This window comes from Amblyomma maculatum, chromosome 7, assembly GCF_055883805.1.
Source record: "Amblyomma maculatum isolate TAMU_Amacu chromosome 7, ASM5588380v1, whole genome shotgun sequence".
Taxonomy (NCBI): domain Eukaryota; kingdom Metazoa; phylum Arthropoda; class Arachnida; order Ixodida; family Ixodidae; genus Amblyomma; species Amblyomma maculatum.
The window spans coordinates 86,334,604-86,353,538 of record NC_139350.1 but is presented as its reverse complement, the minus strand read 5'-3'; the positions used below and the strand labels follow the sequence as shown (position 1 = coordinate 86,353,538).

The window sequence follows — 18,935 nt, the reverse complement described above, 5'->3', positions numbered from 1 at the left end:
ACCTTTAGAATAAGTCAGTATGGTTATGAAGGTGAAAAGTGTTAAACGTTTTTTGAATAGCCCTGATAGTATCGGCTCAGTGCGATGTCCAATATATTGGACATTGGGATTCTACCCGTTCTTTTTTCACCAAACGCGTATGTATTTACATGCCGCAGGTAATGCTCTCAAACTCGTGTGCAATTTTTTTTATTAACTTCTAAGGTAAAATGGTGAAAAAGAACGTAAAAGCGAGCCTTCGTCTGCTCAAAAAAAAAAAAAAAAAAAACACTTTCGCTTGCTTTTTCACTTTCTGTGGGCAATTTCAAAACATCTTCTGTCCTTTGTGATGCAGAAGAAGAGCGGGCATTTGGTGCAAAAGAACATTGTTTTATATTACAAAATTATAAAATTTTAAATTTATAATTTATGATGCTATAATTTATAAATTTTAATTTTAATTAAAATTATAAATTATAAAATTATAAACTTGCGTCACCTGTCTCATCAGACATGTGAGGCCGGTCTGCTACACAACAAATAGAGGCGATTTTGTCCGCAAGCTGCTAAATAGCAACAATACTCGTCTGCTATTCATAACAAGGCCGTGGCAAAAGCGCGGTCAAAATGACCGGGTTGAGTCCCAGCGTCCAACACAGTGGACACGCGAAATCAAAGGACGCATGAATAAAAGTAAGCGCTTGAACAGTTTAAATTTCTTATTCTGCACATTCGCTGTTGTATTACCTTTAATATAAAATCAAAGATATGCTTTGAAAGCAGGTAGAAATACGAGAAAAAGAACTTCGCCGACAGGTGCCATCAAACGCCGCGCCGCTGAATGTCGCCCTTTTGAAAAGTTTTGGCGGGAATTTGAACAATGCGTTTTCATCTATGTTGCATAGATGGCGCTAGCAGGTATCCAATATATTGGACTGCAGGGTTTTATGAGGATGAATGCCTTGGCATAGGAGTACTGTCTGATTACTTAGTGCCCAATATATTGGACAAATCCCCATAGCCAGGTCTCAGGAGGATATAGATGAGACTTCAAGCAATGTGATGCAATTAGGAACTCGGTGTTCATAGGGAGTCTACTATAAACATAGCTTCATAGGGTGTCTACTGCACACACTGCTTGGTTCTGTACTGGTTGCTACACTCCCTAGTAAGTCTGGGCTGGTGCAGGCCAACAAGCATTGCTGCGTTGAATAGTGCTTTTTTTTTGTGTGTGTGTGGAATTAGTCTTAACTAGTAACGTGCAGAATTTGTGCTCTTCTGGCAGCAGCCCCTCCCCCTTGTCATGGCATCAAAACCTATCTGGAAGCCTAGCTTTTGGGCCATGTCACGATCTACTGTTTCAGTACATTGTTCTTCCTTGGCCTCAAACAGACCTTGTGCATTGTGCAACTTCTAGCCTGCGCTTTAATATCGCTGCACCAGTGCCTACATGTGAGCAGTGATGAGCCATCCAAGTTCCATCTTGGCTCACTGCTGTGTTGCCTCGATGACCAGAATGTAGGCAAATTAGCCACTCTTTGTGCACACTAGGTCATAACAACCCTGGTTGCTTGCGTTGCTGTAGGTGCTAAGGTCTGCTTCATATGCCGATGAAAAATTCATGATGCATCCCAAAGCGAGGCATTTGAGCAAATACGTCGTTCATGGCTGCCTGGCTTTTTCTGGTCGGTAGCATTGCTTTTGATGCTAGGAGGCGGATATTTTTAATGGGTTGCAAGTTTCGAGCTGTCAACTCTAAACGAGCTCCACTCAGTCGCGATGCCTCCACAGTTGTTGTGCGCAACAGGCAGCATCATAAGGCCTTAGTCTCAATCACCTGTCGCAATATGCACTAGCTTGTCACATTTCGCATGGCTGGACTTGGAGGGACAAGTTCGGAGAGTCGAAGTTTACAATCAATAAGATGCAGCATGCTGATCAGAGACTGGCACCGGTGTCGTACTGCTTTCCTCTGCAAAAAGCTCAATTTTCCATTCTGTTTCCGGTGTCGGCGAAAGTCTGAAGTGCAGCCTTTTCACAGGTATGAATCTTGCGCACGTCTTCCTTCCATTGCATGATGTCCATCCTCACACTCCTGGAGTTGGCAGGAGGAGTGGCTTTGCACAATTCTCTCGCTGATAACATGGGTGTTCATCAGGGGAAGTGCTCTCAAATACTTTGTTGCTGTTCACCGTTGTGCAGCTGCAGTCCACACTTTCTATTTTATTAAGACGGGTGAATATTGAATACTTGATTGCTCACGAGGAGTGAATGCGACAATGTGTCTAATGTTTAATGAAAATAGTCTCATCAGGGGAAGCATCCTCGGTTGCAGTGCGTTGTCAGGTGACATCTGAGCCAAATTGTCCATCAGATACTCCAACGCAGTAGTAGCACCAGCATACTTTCTGCCCTCGGCTTTTCTTGTACAGCCAAATAGGGGCATAGATTGGTTCTTTTTTTTTTTCACCGTTGGGCATGTGCATATGCACCTTACTGTCAGTTAAGGTTCTCATTTTTTCAAGAGCAGTATCTCTTCAAAATGGTGGAAGGTGGTAACAGTGTTTATTTAAAAACAAAGGGCTTCAATTCTTATCAAACTTTGGCAAAAAAGAACAAAATTGTCCACAAAGCAGCCACTTCCATTAGAAACTTCCTGCAGCATATGTCGCTCCCTCGCGACCCTTGCGAGTGGACTCTGACATGTTTTTTTTTTCTTCAGTGTGCAGCGATTTGCTCTTGCTTCCAGTCGGCTTCAAGGACATTTGTTTCTGCCTTGTTATTTCTCTGGGTGTGCCAAGCTGTGATGCATCGGCTTGTGGAGTCCAATAATTGAGGAAAATTGCACTAGCTGCTCGTATCCAATTCCTATAGAATAGGCCGCCACAGCAGCTTTGACGTTGACAACGAAGCTTTCATCCGAGCTCTCGCTGTCAGTCTCTGCTCGCATCCTTGCTTGCGTCCCTGCACGCTGCAACTCGCCGCGATCAGTATGTTGTGGAAAGGATACTTTGTGGGCAGGCAGTTCTCACGGAGTAGTTCAAGGAACGAAGCGAGTCTACGCTTTGCGGCCGGTTCCCGGACACTGAAAGTCCTGAACGCTGGCTAGTTAGGCAAATTGCGCCGCTCACAAGAACGTTCAGCGCTGTCAAGTCAGTAATGACAGATGACGCCTCATCGCAGGCTGTTTCCTCACCTTAGAAATGCCCGATATTTTTTTCCGAGGCACTCACACAATCTAACACCGCTTCAAATTCCCCGGAGGCGTCTGAAACTCTGGAAAGATTGGCATCTGTTCCGCTAGGCCTGACTGCAACGGGTGGAGTTGTCACTGGACAAGCTTTCGATTTTAGCCAACGTCCTCTATATTTGTGAACAGAACGATATTTCACCCCTTGATGCCTGTGCTGGTTCGATTGTGCTTCATCCATGACGAAGATAAAGTTGCCGAACGATCATTACTCTGAAACGCACCTCGACGTAGCATGGAGTCAGCGAGTGGGCTTCGCCACATGCACTCGCACGGCGGGCAATGGCGATGCCCAATTCGTACATGTGATTTAAAACCCAGTCGCAGCGCTCGAAAAACGCGGCAAAAGCATGCGCTTCTTTTATTTCTTGCGCTGTAGACGCTGGCCAACTGTGGTGATTAGGAGAATGTGTTTTGGCTGATCTCGCGCAATCCGCAGCGGCAAGGAACCGCGGGACGCTCGAAAATAGTGTAGTTTGTCATTTAACAGCCACTGTGTGATCTTTAAACGCAATTTCAGCCCATTTCCCATTTAAATACAGCTTTGATTTTTGTTTTCATGAAAGTAGACACACTAAATTTGACAAAACAAGTAAAAAAAAAATCAGTTTTTAGGCTCTCATCTCCCCTTAAGGGGGTGTACTGTACACTGGTTGGTTTCTTACTGGTTGTGGCATGCCCTAGTAAAGCCTGGGCTGGTGCACACCGATAAGCATAGGTTCGTTTAAAGGTATTTTTTGTAGAATTAGCCATAACTAGCAAAGTGTGCAGAATTTGTGCTCTTCTGACGTTTGATTTGGGGCACCTCTCCTCTGCCCCCTGGCATGGCATCAAATCTATCTGGAAATCTCGGGCCAGGCCAGTCTTATTTTCATTGTAAAATCAATTGTTTCAGTAAATTGTTCTTCCTTGGCCTTGAGCAGCTCTTGTGTATTGTGCAAGTTGTGGGCACAGTGTATGCAGTATGTATCCTATGAACGGCTTAATTGCTGCACCAATGCCTATGTGTGAGAATGAGTTATTCAAGTTCCATCTTGGCTCACTGCTGTGTTGCCTCGATGACCAGAACGTAGGCAAATTCGCCACTCTTTGTACACACGAGCTCATAACAACCCTGGTCGCTTGTGTGACAGCAGGTGCCAAGGTCTGCTTCAAATGCTGATGAAAAATTTGCGATGCATCCCACAGTGACACACTCACAATTCAGCAAATGTATTGTTGATGGCTGCCTAGCTTTTTCCTGTCTGTAGCATCGCTTGTGTAGGCAGGAGGTGGGTATTGAATAGATTGCAAGTCTTCAAGCTGTCATTTTTGAGCGAGCTCCGTTCTGTCGCAATGTCTCCACAGTTGTTGCACAGGAGTCGGCAAGACCGTAGTCACAATCACCTGTCATGGTAAGCACTGGCCCGTCGCATTGCTGAACATAAGGAAAAGGAGGGCGACAGGCACTCTGGCTGCTCTAGGTGACCAGGCACATTCGGGTAGTTAAGACTGATTGCTCAGTCTACGATGCGGAGCTGTAGCTCTAGTTGCAAGCTGTGCAGAGCACTCCTATCGTGCGATTCTGGTCTTTGAAAGGGGGGTTAAGGTTTATTAGGGCAATTTTGGTAGATGTGTATGAAATCCACGCGGTGCTTGGATGTAATGTAGTTTTTCCCCTCTGTGTATGAGGGAGAGAAGGAAAGGGCATGGCCTAATGGTGGTTTGCTATCGACGCCATGCCATCTGTTCAGTTTTGGTCAGAGAATGGTGAAGGTATTGGTAAATTTTGCAGGAGTTGCCATACTTCATGGCAATATCGTGATAGGTGGGGAGGTGGTCCCTCAGTGCGCTGGAACCCAGAGAGAGGACTGGTGATGTGCTTTGGAGGGTGAGAAGAGTGCAAGTTATTGCACAATTGGAGATGGTCATCTTCGAATCACAGAAAATATATCTTCCGGAGGAGTGAGTAAATTGCAAAGGCTGTTGGCGTCTCCTAAGCTTCGATGAGATGGGAAATACACCCATTAAATTGTGAGCATTGTCCGTCACTGCAGTCCACATTCCACTGCAGTAGCAAATGCTGGCTGCTGAGTTGGATGGGGGATAATGCAGCCTTAGCTCTAGCAATGCATAGGTCAGGAGTGTCCCCAGGATGAGTGTTTTTCGGAATATTTGTGCTGATGGTTTCGGGAGTGGAATGAATTCGCAGTCAACTTGGAAGTCGTTGCACAGTTTTTGTCGCAGAGTTAGTGGTATTTATTAGCCTGTTAAGTGTGCCTCGACTAACTCTTCTAGGGTTTCATTGTGCCCTGAACTGAAGCAGTAAGGTGGTGGCTGTTTTGGGAAGGGCCGATATGATAAGTCTGTTCACCTGCTCAGTCACTGAGGGAGAGAGGTAGATTTGGGAATAGTGAATTTTGGCAAAAGCAGAAGGCCTGAATGAGGAGGAGGGCGCGCCTGTCCGCCTCTCACGTCACGGTGCTGGTTGGAACTGCGTTTGACAAGTGTCTCAGTGCTTTGCACAGATTTGCGTACAGCTTTTATGGCATTGGTGTTAGTGCCATTGTTGAAAATGCAGAGACCTAAGACTGATGGTTTCATTCAGTGTGATTGATGCGAATTGCAGAGTGTGATGTTCTTTAATATGTATTACTAAATGTTCTGATTTGAATGCCGATCAGGGGTGACCTATAATTTGGGTGTGTGCAGTTACGACATTGGCTGCTTGCTACAGATTGCACCCGGTTTCACCGTGGTTGCCTGTGTTAGTCCAGATTGTGATATGGGCATACAGCGAGTGCTGAATCGCCAAAATTGCTTCTAATTTGCGTGCTAGTAAAATAGGGGGAATGCAAAACTTCCCCCTGTGGTGCTCCTTTACTTACAAACGTGAATGTTTCAGTCTGAGCAGTGTCCAATTGCGAGCAGTCCTGGAGCCAAAAGACTTTGTCACAGCCGCACAATAAAGCTGTCGCGGTGCCAGGAAAGAATTGAGGGCCGTGAAATGCAATGAGGCAGTTTCTTGCTTTGGCACAAAATCATTTCCTAGCATTTTGAATGCCATTTGGGCTTTAATGGTTCTGCGACAGCTCCATTTTGTAACTGAGACGTAAATCCTTTGCCGTCAGGACTTCTGACCAAAACTCTACTTATACGTACGGAAGCCCGTATTCAGTGTGCGCAGGGAATAAAGGATGGAGATGTGATAGACATTATCAAAGACTGGTAAGATCCAGAGCAAGGATTGCTCTGGTGAAGAAAATCCGGGCTTTTAGTACTTCCTCCTTTATAGCTGAAGCATGACGTCCGAAGTCTAACATCCTGCTTGAAAGTGGTGTCTTATCTGAGAGCGGTCAAAGTCAACATGCACGCTCTCTGGAGAAGCGGTTTCATTACTGTTCATTATCACTGCAATCTGCTAGGAGTAACTGGTTGGTATCGAGATATACCAGGGGAGTATGTTTGGGTAGCAGCTGTCAATTTGTCATGTCTTTTTCTAGGAGAGGAACTGCATGGTATTAAGTATGCTGTTAGATTAGAGCTCTTGGTTATTGTCAATGATCTTGATCCATGATGTGCAAAATCGTGTGCTCTGTTGATCGTGGGTATCATCTTGTGTGTTCTTAGCCTTGCTGGAAAAAGGCAACTAGTGATGGGGAGGGGGGGATTGAAGATTGATTGCAGTCTTTTCATTATTGCCGTGCAAATTGGGGCTCAAACTTTTTTCTTTTTCTGATGGACAGGATCATCAGGGCTTTCCTCATCGAAGAACAGAAGATTGTGGCCAAGGTGCTGAAAGCAAAGCAATCAGAGGAGCCGAGGAAGACATCAAAGAAGTGAAGTGCATGGCTAATGAAATACATCAACCAGTGTAAACAGTGTTCTGGTGAATTTTCTTGCGTCTGTTTTGCATCTTTGTGTATTGGCTCATAGGCTTTTTGCCATACACCTCCTTAGGTTGTCTTAGTTGACATAGCTTTGAGGTACAGTTACGGTAAAAAATATGCGGCCCACGGCTTCGGCAGGCAGAGTGGCTGCAGGGAAGCAGTGTGGCGCTCACCGCACTGTGACAGGCTTTCCCTCCCTCTCACATCATGCGTTGATGAAAAAGCGCGGCGTGCACGAGAGTGAGGGTGAAACTTGTCACGGTGCATACCCAGTGCTTCCCTGCAGCTGCTCCACCGGCCAAAGTTGTGGGCCGCATATTTTTGACCATGACTGTACCCTAAATTTGGGACACAGAATGGGAATCTTATGCAATACACATTCTTTAATGGGGAAACTGCTTCGGGAGGAAACATATTCTCCACCAAACTAAGCAATTGGATATCTATTTGCTTGTACTGATTTTAAAAATGTGATTACTTCTTTAATTACTTCTCAGTGGGCTCTCCATTAGCCACCATTGTAAAGTAGATAAAAGGTAAAACAATCAAAGCTCAGTGGAACGTGATCTGTAAGGTGGAATGCAGTGTTGGAAAGTTTTCCAATTTTACAGTCATGATTGATTTTTACTTCACAATGAAAATTCATGCAAGAAATTGCAACATGGCGTTAAGAACGAATTAAGAAATTTTGGGCCTTAAAGAACCTGCTCGTGCAATTGCATGCTCAGATCAGCTACCTGCTTGCAAAAAAAAATTGACTGGTTTGACCAGCGGCCATTCCGAGTAGAATTGCAGAAGCAACATCTGCGGCGAACGCGGTGGCGGCTGCACCTCTTAGTCGCCGCGCTGCGGAGGAGTTGGCGATGGCTCCACTCATTTCCTGCTGGATTATGGAATCGTGTGCCGAAATTATCCAACTGGAAAACTGTTTTTTCCGGCTGGGAAAAAGCAATTCCAGCTGGAATGACATCTATTTCCTGCTGGAATATGGAACCAGAAATCATGTCCAGCTGGAATTCTGAGATTTCCAGCTGGAAAATTTACACCTCCAGTCAAGCTTCTAGCTGGAATATCATTTTTTTCCAGCTGAAAAATATGGCAGTCCAGCTAGAAATTCAGCTAGAAATGTGCTTTTCCAGCTGAAATGGGACGCTTGAACAAAGTCTACCAGGTGTCGATTTTCATGGGCGATAGATAAACCGACCTTAACCTATTCCTAAGCGCAATTTTAGTGCACTCAAATTAATGCGCTTGATATGTACGCCATCTTAAATGTGTGTCAAATTCAGCTGCCGATGAAAACAGCTTGTATTAAATATACGATGGTACAATGCAGATGTTTTAAACATTGAATATCTAATTTTCTCTAGGCATGGAAATGTTCAACACAGCATGCCTCTCCAGGGCATGTAAGTTTCAAGTTACATATCATTAGCATAATCGCATTCACTATACAGCCAGGACAAAGGCCTCTATAGTTTCTCTCCAACTAACCCTCTCCAGTGTAAACTGCCTTATCCCCACAACCTATCTACTTCACCAGCCCACCTGGCTTCTGGGTCCCCTTGTAACATATATCTTTTCCTGGAATTCATTCCTTTACAACTAACTAATATCTTGCCTTTGAGCTCCTGCTTGTTCACTAATCCACTAGACTCTCTTCTTACCTTTGCTGCTGTCTTAGATTCAATTTCAAGCCTTTTGGAAGGTTCTATCTCATCAATCAATGGTCACAAGCAAGGTATCATATACTTGCCTTTTGAGGCATATCTATTACCAGCTGCTAGTCCTGATTTCAATGGGAATATACTTGCCAGATGAACTACACTAGCATTACAATAAAGGTGTAATTCACAATAGCCCACATTATTATTTTAGACACATGAAAAGATTATCTCTTAAAGTGAGGGGGTGTCATGGTGTCTGAGAACCCTCACCAGTTTCTACGAGAGGTCTGAGACCCCCTGCACTTGAATATATCCGGTGTCCAGCACTGCACGAATATGAAGCAAGTGCGACCTTTTAAGGCAAAAGCCTTTATTGCCTCATAGTTGTCATCAGCCAGTGTCACACTTCTGCGGCAGCTCTGATTGGTCGAGACAGGACGTCATGGAGGTCTCGACCAATCACAGAGCACCACCACAGTATGTGCGAACGCTGGCTTATATGGCCATATGGCAATCAATGACTGCTTACTAATTAATGACTATTTATTCAGTTGCTAATTATTGGCTGACTACAAATAAATGACTGATTATTTAATTCATTATTAATTACACATTAATGCCTAATTCATTCATAATTACTAATTAATGCCACACACGCGGTAAAATCAACCACATAACAGTAAATGTAGAGCAACTGTGAAGATACAAGGAGCGCGATCTTGTCGCTGCAAAGCAGAATTCATTGAATAAATGCACTCGCAGAATGTGAGAGTAGTCGCTCGCTTTACTTGTAGCAGCACTCATCGCTACATGCGCAACAGTCGCGTAGCAGAATGCAGCACTCGGGCTTTCGCCTTTCATCACTTTAGTCGCCAAAGTGTCCTGGAATTTTGTTCTTCTCAGTGGCAATCAGAGAATGCTTATGATTGTTAGAAAATTTTGTAGCAAGTTTTTGTAAGAATTATTACTTAATTTTAGTAAGAATTACAATTTTCTAAAACCTGTAATGAAGAAAACAAAAGTCAGTCCCTTTACACAGAGGCTGGAACTAATTAAGGTATTCTCACATGCCATCTCTTCGGTTTTGCCGGTTCGCACTGTGTTTTAGGTGCTGGCTGAGCAAATTGTCAATATGCTCACGCAATATTATTCAGATGTTGTACTTGTCGCCAGTCAGACCAAGCTGGTAGCTCTTACAATATTTTTCGCTAATTTTCATTGCTTTCACTCGAAGTGTAAACATTATAGTATATATTTTTCTACTTAGTTGATTTTACATTGAACATGCAATTAAGATCGTACTGCCTATATAAAGTGCTTTAAAGAACATAGAACTCTCGCTGCTTCTTTAAAGTGTTTTCAAACACATTTATTTGCAAAATTTCTATTTAAACTTATTCACTCTCATAAAATGTTTTTCGCAACCAGACAGTCAGAAGTTCAGTTTTCGATGTGAATTGTGCTCCAAGATACCGGTTTAAGGAAAAAAGTATTGCATATGGTACAAGTGCTGACACTTTGTTGTTTCACTATAAGCTGCTTTACATCACATATCATCAATCATGTTGGCAGAGTGCAGGGATCGCTTTTTTCAGGTGCATGCCATAAAATGATCACAAAAACCTCCTTAATATATATATATATATATATATATATATATATATATATATATATATATATATATATATATATCATCAGCCTGATTATACCCACTGCAGGGCGAAGGCCTCTCCCATATTTTTCCACTTTACCCGGTTCTGTGCTAGCTGCATCCACTTGACCCCTGCGAACTTCTTAATCTCATCCGCCCACCTAACTTTCTGCCGCCCCCTGCTACGCTTTCCTTCCCTTGGAATCCAGTTTGTTACCCTCAGCGACCATCGGTTATCTTCTCTTCGCACTACATGTCCTGCCCATGTCCATTTCTTCTTCTTAATTTCCACTAGAATGTCGGTAACTTGAGTCATTTCTCTGACCCACTCTGCACGCTTTCTATCTCTTAATGTTACCCCTACCATTTTTCGTTCCATAGCCCTCTGGGTTGTCCTCAACTTAAGTAGAACTCTCTTAGTTAGCCTCCACGTTTCAGCCCCATAGGTGAGTACAGGCAAGATGCAACTGTTGTATACTTTTCTCTTGAGCGATACCGGTAAGCTGCTAGTCATAATCTGCGAGTGCTTGCCAAATGCGCTCCATCCCAATCTTATTCTTCTTGTTATTTCCTTTTCATGGTCCGAATGTGCGGTTACTACCTGTCCTAAGTAGACATATTCGCCTACTACCTCCAGTATTTCGCTACCTAATGTAAACTGCGGTTCCTTCCCGAGGCTGTTGAACATTACCTTAGTCTTCTGCATATTGATTTTCAAGCCTACCTTTCTACATTTTCTGTCTAGGTCATCAATCATTATTTGCAGTTCATCCCCCGAGTTGCTTAGCAAGGCAATGTCATCAGCAAATCGCAGATTACTGAGGTATTCTCCATCTACCCTTATCCCTAACTGCTCCCATTCCAAGTGTCTGAATACTTCCTCTAAACAAGCTGTGAATAGTACTGGGGAGATTGTGTCTCCTTGCCTAACACCTTTCTTTATGGGGATTTTGTTACTTTATTTATGCAGAACTATGGTTGCTGTGCAGCCACTATATATATCTTCCAGCACTTTCACGTACGGCTCGTCTACCCCCTGATTTCGCAACGCCTGCATCACCGCCGAGGTTTCAATTGAGTCAAATGCTTTTTCGTAATCAATGAATGCTATGTATAAGGGCTGGTTATATTCCGAGCATTTTTCTATTACCTGATTGATGGTATGGATATGATCGATAGTAGAGTACCGTTTCCGAAACCCTGCTTGATCCTTTGCTTGATTGCAGTCTAAGGTTGTCCTGATTCTATTAGCGATTACCTTAGTAAATACCTTATACGTAACAGACAGTAAGCTGATTGGTCTGTAATTTTTAAGGTCCTTAGAGTCCCCTTTCTTGTGAATGAGGATAATGTTTGCATTCTTCCATGGTTCCGGTACCGTCGATGACACCAGGCACTGCGTATACAGGGTGGCCAGTTTTTCTAGCACGATATCCCCCCCCGTCCTTCAGCAAATCTGTAGTTATCTGATCCTCTCCAGCTGATTTCCCCCTTTTCATAGTTTCTAACGCTTTCTTGACCTCGTCCTTCGTCACTGGTGGAACGCCTGACTGTTTTTCCCTACCGCCAATCTCATTACGGTCCTGACTACTTTGGCTACTGTAGAGATCTGTATAGAACTCCTCGGGTACTTTAACTATCTTGTCCATATTCGTGATGACGTTGCCCGCCTTGTCCCTTATCGCATACATCTGGTTTTTGCCTATGCCCAATTTCTTCTTTACCGCTTTAAGGCTTCCCCCGTTCTTTACAGCATGCTCAATTTTCTCCATGTTCAGTTCAGTTCAGGCGTTCAGTCGTGTCCGACTCTTCGTGACCCTATGGACCATGTCACGCCACGCTTTCCGGTCTCTCACTATCTTCTTAACATCACATAGCTTCATCTGCAATGCCTTGAGAATGCCATCTAACCATCGCGTTCGCTGCCTACCCCTTCTCCGGCGACCCTCAACCTTTCCCAACATCAAATCTTTCTCCAGCGACTCCTCTCTTCTCATCAGATGACCAAAGTAGCTGAGCTTTAACTTTAGAATTTGACCCTCCAATGAGCAGTCAGTGTTTATGGTCGACAATATCGACTGATTTGATCTTCTGGCAGTCCAAGGAACTCCTAAGAGTTTTCGCCAGCACCACAATTCAAACGCGTCAATTCTTCGGCGGTCAGCCTTTTTCACAGTCCAACTCTCGCATCCATACATCACAACTGGAAAGACCATAGCACGGGTTATACGGATCTTGGTTGGCAGACTAATGTCTCTGCTCTTTACTAGGCGGTCAAGGCTAACCATTGCTCTCTTTCCCAGAAGCAGGCGTCTCCTAATTTCATGGCTGCAGTCTCCTTCCGAGGTAATCTTGGCGCCCAAGAACAGAAAATCTGTCACAACTTCCACTTCTTGTCCATGTTATACTTCCTTATATCGGACACCTTGCGCTTATTGATTTGCTTTGATATCTCCGCCAATTCGATCTAGTCTGTTGGATTGGAATCTTTCATACTCTGGCGTTTCTTAATCAAATCTTTCGTCTCCTTAGATAGCTTACCGGTATACTCTCTAACTATCCTACCGCCTACTTCTACCGCGCACTCAGTAATGATATCTCTGAAATTATTGTTCCTTGCCTCTAGGGTAATATCGCCATCCTCAGTTAGAGCTGAATACCTATTCTGTAGCGAGATCCTGAACTCTTCCGCCCTCCCCCTCACCGCTAATTCGTTGATGGGTTTCTTTCTTACTAATCTGTTGCGTTCCTTCTTCAGATTTAGGCTAATTCGGGACCTCACCATCCTGTGGTCACTGCATCGCACTTTCCCGATTACCTCTACATCTTGCACAATGGCGGGGGTTGAACGCATTATGAAGTCAATTTCATTTTTAGTCTCCCCGTTAGGAATTTTCCATGTCCATTTCCGGTTATTCCGTTTGCTGAAGAAGGTATTCATGATTCTTAGGTTATTGCGCTCTGCAAACTCAGCTAGTAACTCCCCCCTGCTATTCCTAGAACCAATGCCATAGTCACCTACTGCCTTGTCTTCTGCCTGTTTTTTCCCTACCTTGGCATTGAAGTCGCCCATTAGTACAGTATACTGCGTCTTTACTTTTCGCATTGCCGATTCTGCATCTTCATAGAAGCTTTCAACTGCGTGGCAATCATAACTACATGTAGGTGCATAGGCCTGTACAACCTTCAGTTTATACCGCTTATTAAGCCTAATTACGATGCCTGCAACCCTCTCATTAATACTATAGAATTCATCTATATTACCCGCTACATACTTAGTGACAAGGAAACCTACTCCTAGTTGTCGCCTCTCTGGTAAACCTCGATAACACAGTACATGCCCATCCTTCAGTACAGTATATGCCTCATTCGGCCTCCTAACCTCACTAAGCCCTATGACATCCCATTTCATGCCCTCTCTCTCTCTATATATATATAATTTCTCCCATTTAAATAGAAAGATGTGCAAAGGCTGCCAGCCCTTTCTCTCACCCTCTTAGTTCCCCCTCAACAATTGTGCTCGAATTTCTAGTCTCTCTGATAGAGCCAGACTTTAAGCACTGAAAGTAATTCATTCATTTCAAAATTACTTTTACTAAAGTGAATCACTGCTGTTTCTGTACTTCATATTATGCACTCCCGGTACGATGCCAAGAAAGCAGTAATGACATGCAGCAAGCCTGTCCCACCAGTGATGGATAAGCAAAAAAGACAGAATTGAGAACTACGTTTTTAAGGCCTCAGACCTGCCCTGTGTCTCCGGGCCACAACCATTCTCTAAGCAGAAGGTATACATGTAAGGTGTTGAGGGTACATCGAAGTGACAGATGGTGCAAAATGGTAGAAGGTCAAACCTAGTTTTAAGTGTGCAATAGCACTCACTGTTGTATGTAGCTATAGGCACAGTTGCGCCTCGTTACACTTGCCATCACGGGCAAAAAAGGGGTTTGGGGGAAGAGACAGGTGGAAACGTTCATGGCGTATTTGACTATGATTCTGTTTTTGTTGTTTTGTTGCCATTGTCTCATATTTTTAATAGCCTGTTCTGTAAGAAAAGTGGAGGGAATAGTTTCACTGGATAGAATTTGGCGGGAAGATGAAAGAATGGAAAATAAGCATTAAGTCGGGAAGTCTTAGCTGAACTGCCTAATTGGAATGTTCAATTTATTCAAATTGGAGCTTCGAGTGTGTTCCAAAAGCGTATTTAGAAATTTTGCAGCAGCAAACTTTATTTGGAAATTTTATTTTCTTGACTGGGCCAGTGCCTCGATGAAAAACATACCATACTGCCCATATTGCAACTTTCACATAAGAACAAGTCAAAAGACGATGCCACTGCACTGACTTGAACAAATCCCTGAAAGATGGCAACTATAGAAATATGGGCTGGGAGGCTTCGCGAAAACTGTTGAGTTAATTCATATACAAGGCACATTGCCGAGTACAACTGCACCTTCCGAAAGCAGGAGTTTGCATTATGTACAGTTTTTGCTGACCTACAGATTGATCAGCCGCACTGCTGATCCATAATGCAAACCAAGTTCGCGGTCATACATATATAGTTTCATATAAGTACCAAAGGCAACCAAAGCAACCTCGAATATTCACCAGCTGTTGCTGCCTGCAGTTCCTTTCTGACAAGCGATATTAACCGGTCATACAGCCTGTATTTCCTGTCTCTATCAGATACATTGAACACTGAATTATTAATGGCGGATGCGTAATCTAGCTGACCGAAAGAAGGAATTCGGAGGTAAATAAATGCAGTGCCATAACGTACAGCCTTAGAGCTATATGGAATAGAACACTGCAGCAACTGCAGGTCTTTCGTATTTGAAAGCGGAATACCTTCGGCAAAACAGCGAGATAAGCAGCCCACGGGGAGCCAAATTTCCTTGCGTCGAGTGAAGCGCACAATGCACAGCCGAACCCGAAGCCCATAGCGAAGCTAGAAATTGCACTATACGAGAAAAACTTCCTTCTGCAACTGTAAGTCACAATCAAGCGCGTCCAAACTCCGCGCTTGATTGTAGCAATCAAGCGCGGATTCCTCAAATCCTCCTTGCTCATCCAGAGATTAGCAAGGAGTATTTGATATACCAGTACGTGAAACGCTTCGACTGAAATCGGCCAAGTGCGCGCCAGCGCGAGCTGCGCGACCAACCAGTGCCTCTTTGTTCTCCAGGAGGCGCTGGACCAAAGCGTCAAACGTGGTGTAGGCAGTGTAGGAGTGTAGTCGTGTAGTGTGGAGCCAGCTACCCCACCCCGAACTCCACCTGAGAGGGTGTGGCATCATCCTGTTCGTGTTTCTCTTCTTCCAGTCCTCTGTCTTTTGTTGGTTTGTTCATTCTTTTTTTTTAAAACTTTCTTCTTTTCACTTTTGGCCTGCGTACCAGTTTTGATGCCGACCCGTTTCAAAGGGTATGGCCAACGTTACTAGAACAAACTCAGTTTCACAGCTCCCCATACCGCCCAGCGGAGGAGCGTGTGTCAAGTGGCAGTCGCGAGAACTAGCGGCGCTGCGGTCGACTCTTGCACCTTCCCGGGCGCGTCGTCTGCTACACGCGGCGCGGAAGCATGGAGTGGCTACCGCACAAATAGTTTTAGCGAACTGCGTTTGCGTCTACATGGCTGCAGTAAAATTATAACTAAATTACGAAAGCTTTGGCTTCGAAGCTAAGTGTTACCTGGGAGAGCGCGTTTATGTTATGCGAAATTCCCTGATTAATGCCATGAAACAAATCTGACAACGCCGTCGACTTGCTCACCAACGCTGTTCGTTGCGTTGCCCACTGGCTTCTGTTTTGTAGCGGGTATTCCAGTACTGATTAGACGAAGATTCAATGCCAGCAAGCGGCCTACGTCGTTATCTAATCAGAACGTCTGTTCTTAGTGTCCTATTTTTGAGGTCTGACGCAGAATAACGATCCGTTAGCATTTCTAAAAAAAGTTTTGTTGCTTATCATATACAAGAACGTAGGATGGGTGGAGTTAATTAGCGAATCATCTGAGAAAGGATTCAGCAGGAATGGACATAAGCAGAGCAAAATCAAATAACTGAACAAACACGAGTCCCTCTCTCTAAAAAAACATTTATAGCAAGTTATCACAGGTAGTTGGGATTTTCGCACAATGGCCTTGAGAAATCCCCCCTCCCCCCCCCCCCCCCACACACACAGAAAACAAAAGAGTAACGACACTATTTTATTGCTTGTAGAGATAACTGTAATGAAATTCAACTGGTAACACAACTACAGAAAAATGAGCAAAATGCAGTAATTGTTAACAACAGTAATGTGCAGATGAAGTGCAGCAAACAACAAGAACTTGATTTCCTCAACGTTGATAAAAATTGCAAGAATCGACAGCAATTTAGAGAACAACACTGCTTCCTCTTTGGCAAATATTTGACTATACAGGACAACCTATTATTTTGTTTGAGGGAGAATGAGCATTTAGACATAGATTAATTCAGCAGTGATACAGCGAATACGACTGCACACATTCTTACTTATATATAAACATCACAATCCACGTATATATATATATAATGGTTGCATGTGTATTGATAGAAAGCACAACTGAAGAGAGCGAGAATTCTATCAGAGCAGCTTGGCCTTTTTCCTCGCTACTCTGACTTTTTCTGCAAGCTTCACGCCGCTCTAATCTTCTTCCGAGTTCATTTCGAGGTTTTCTCTCAACTGCGCCATTTATTCTTTCTTTTTCTTGTTTACTCCGAAGCTCGCAGAAGTGCTTTTCTTAGCAGTCATGTCTTCAGTGGCTGAAGTCGATTTCTTTTTTCTTACCCTCTTGCTTACCGAATTTTTCTGCGTAGCCTTAAACAATCAGAACAAACTTGTCGTGAATTGTCAGCACAGAGCAGTTTTTATGATGCATTCGCTCTTCGCATAAGCTTTGAACTGCGGCCCCCTCATACAATTTCATTTCACTGGCCTGCTTAAGAAGATCTTCTACCTATCCAACCCTTTGCACATTATATAAGAACTTTTTGTGCACTTTACCAGTGTACGCGTTCATTGCACATGACAACCGCTCGTTGATCACAAAAGTCTTTTCAACTAGCAAGTTTCCTCGAACTAGACGACGAGTGTAAAACAGCCCGCATCTTTCATCTGTCGCCTCATTGCGAAAGTACTCAAATTTCCATTGAGTTGTTGCCAAAGTTATACAGACTCCAGAAAATCGAGATTAAAGTCCGAGTTTGTTTGTTCAGTGCTGCTGTCCTGCTCGTGCTGTTCTGATACGGAGTCTTGTAGGTTCGCTTCCGACACCACTGTCGAAACACATGTGGAAGCGCGATCCTTTGGTGACTTTCTTTTCGGTCTAGAATGCTTCGGTTTTGTAATGTGTGCTGGCAATGAAAGAAAAACCCTTGGTAGAGCGCCTGGTGCCGACATTCATTTCCCTCTATCCAAAATGAGTTCCTTACCTTGAATTATATACCGATAGGTATTTTTAACGTCTTCCTCTTCGAAGTGCAGATCACAAAACCTTGCATATCGAAGTCAGTTTTTTATCTTTTCTGTGAAGGGCTTGCTCCCATCTTTTAAATCTGATAGGGTCTTTCGGTGGCGCGAAGAAATGACGGCCTTTCGAGTCTTCATTTCGATACCCACTTTTGCACCCTGGGGCAAAGCAGGTCGGCATGGAAAGTACCGATGCCGCAAAATGAAAATAAAAAGAAAGAATTAAGCCAAAAGCAGCCGACGCGCAGTGACTGGCGCGGGCATGTGTTTAAGAAGACCGCTGCAGCCGCCGACGCTGGCAGCCGCGCGGCAGAGAGTGGCGGCGAGGGAGCAAGAGTAATTATAATTTTACTACAGCCATGTAAGTGCAACGGCAACACGTCGATGGGTTATGTGATACCTTGAGGCGCAGAGCCTTATACCGGTTTCCATTGGGCGAACAGGAGCGCTTTTAGCTGCACTCAAAGTGCTCTCGCGAGGTTCGGCGCCTACCAGTGGTCGAACAGGAGCAGTAGCGTTGTGTTCCATTGGCAGAGGAGGCGCGCTTTTAGAGTCCCGAGAGCAGCCTAGAGCGGTCCTCGGTGCTCCGTCGCCAGCGGCGGAGTACAGGGAGAACGGAGGAAGTCACGTGACCTTTTTGCCGTCACTTCTGGTCATTCGCCTGGAGCCCGGGCAGGACGGTAGAGAAAAATTGCGGAAGACGGCAGCGGCGGCGTTCGGCTAGTTCGGCCGGCGGATACGGGCGACGCGAGCGCGGGAAAAGTTTGATCACATGACGCCTGATGTTACGCGCTCCCCCTCGCTACGCTGCTCTCCGAGCAGCGTGCATGTTCCGTTGGGGAGACGAGAACACGCGTCCCCAGTGCTCTTGTGGGCTGCTCTGGCTGCTCGTTGCTCTTGCTCCTGTTCGCCCATTGGAAACCGGTATTATGCAACCAAACCTCCCCCATCTGACAACGCCATGGCAACACGTAATAGCTACGTGTGTGCCGGCCGCTTCATGCTTCCGCGCTGCGTGTAGCAGACGACGCG

General features: G+C 44.5%; 1 protein-coding gene across 1 annotated transcript in view; it reads left to right on the top strand.

Moving 5' to 3' along the window:
- The window catches only part of LOC146183871 (large ribosomal subunit protein eL34-like), a 31,909-nt gene extending 24,817 nt beyond the window's left edge, over nt 1-7,092 (top strand). The window contains exon 5 of the mRNA XM_084609209.1: nt 6,955-7,092. Coding sequence (XP_084465335.1) covers nt 6,955-7,051 — 97 coding nt within the window. The 3' untranslated portion in view covers nt 7,052-7,092. The remainder of the gene's footprint in view (nt 1-6,954) is intronic.
- Nucleotides 7,093-18,935: the final 11,843 nt, after the last annotated feature.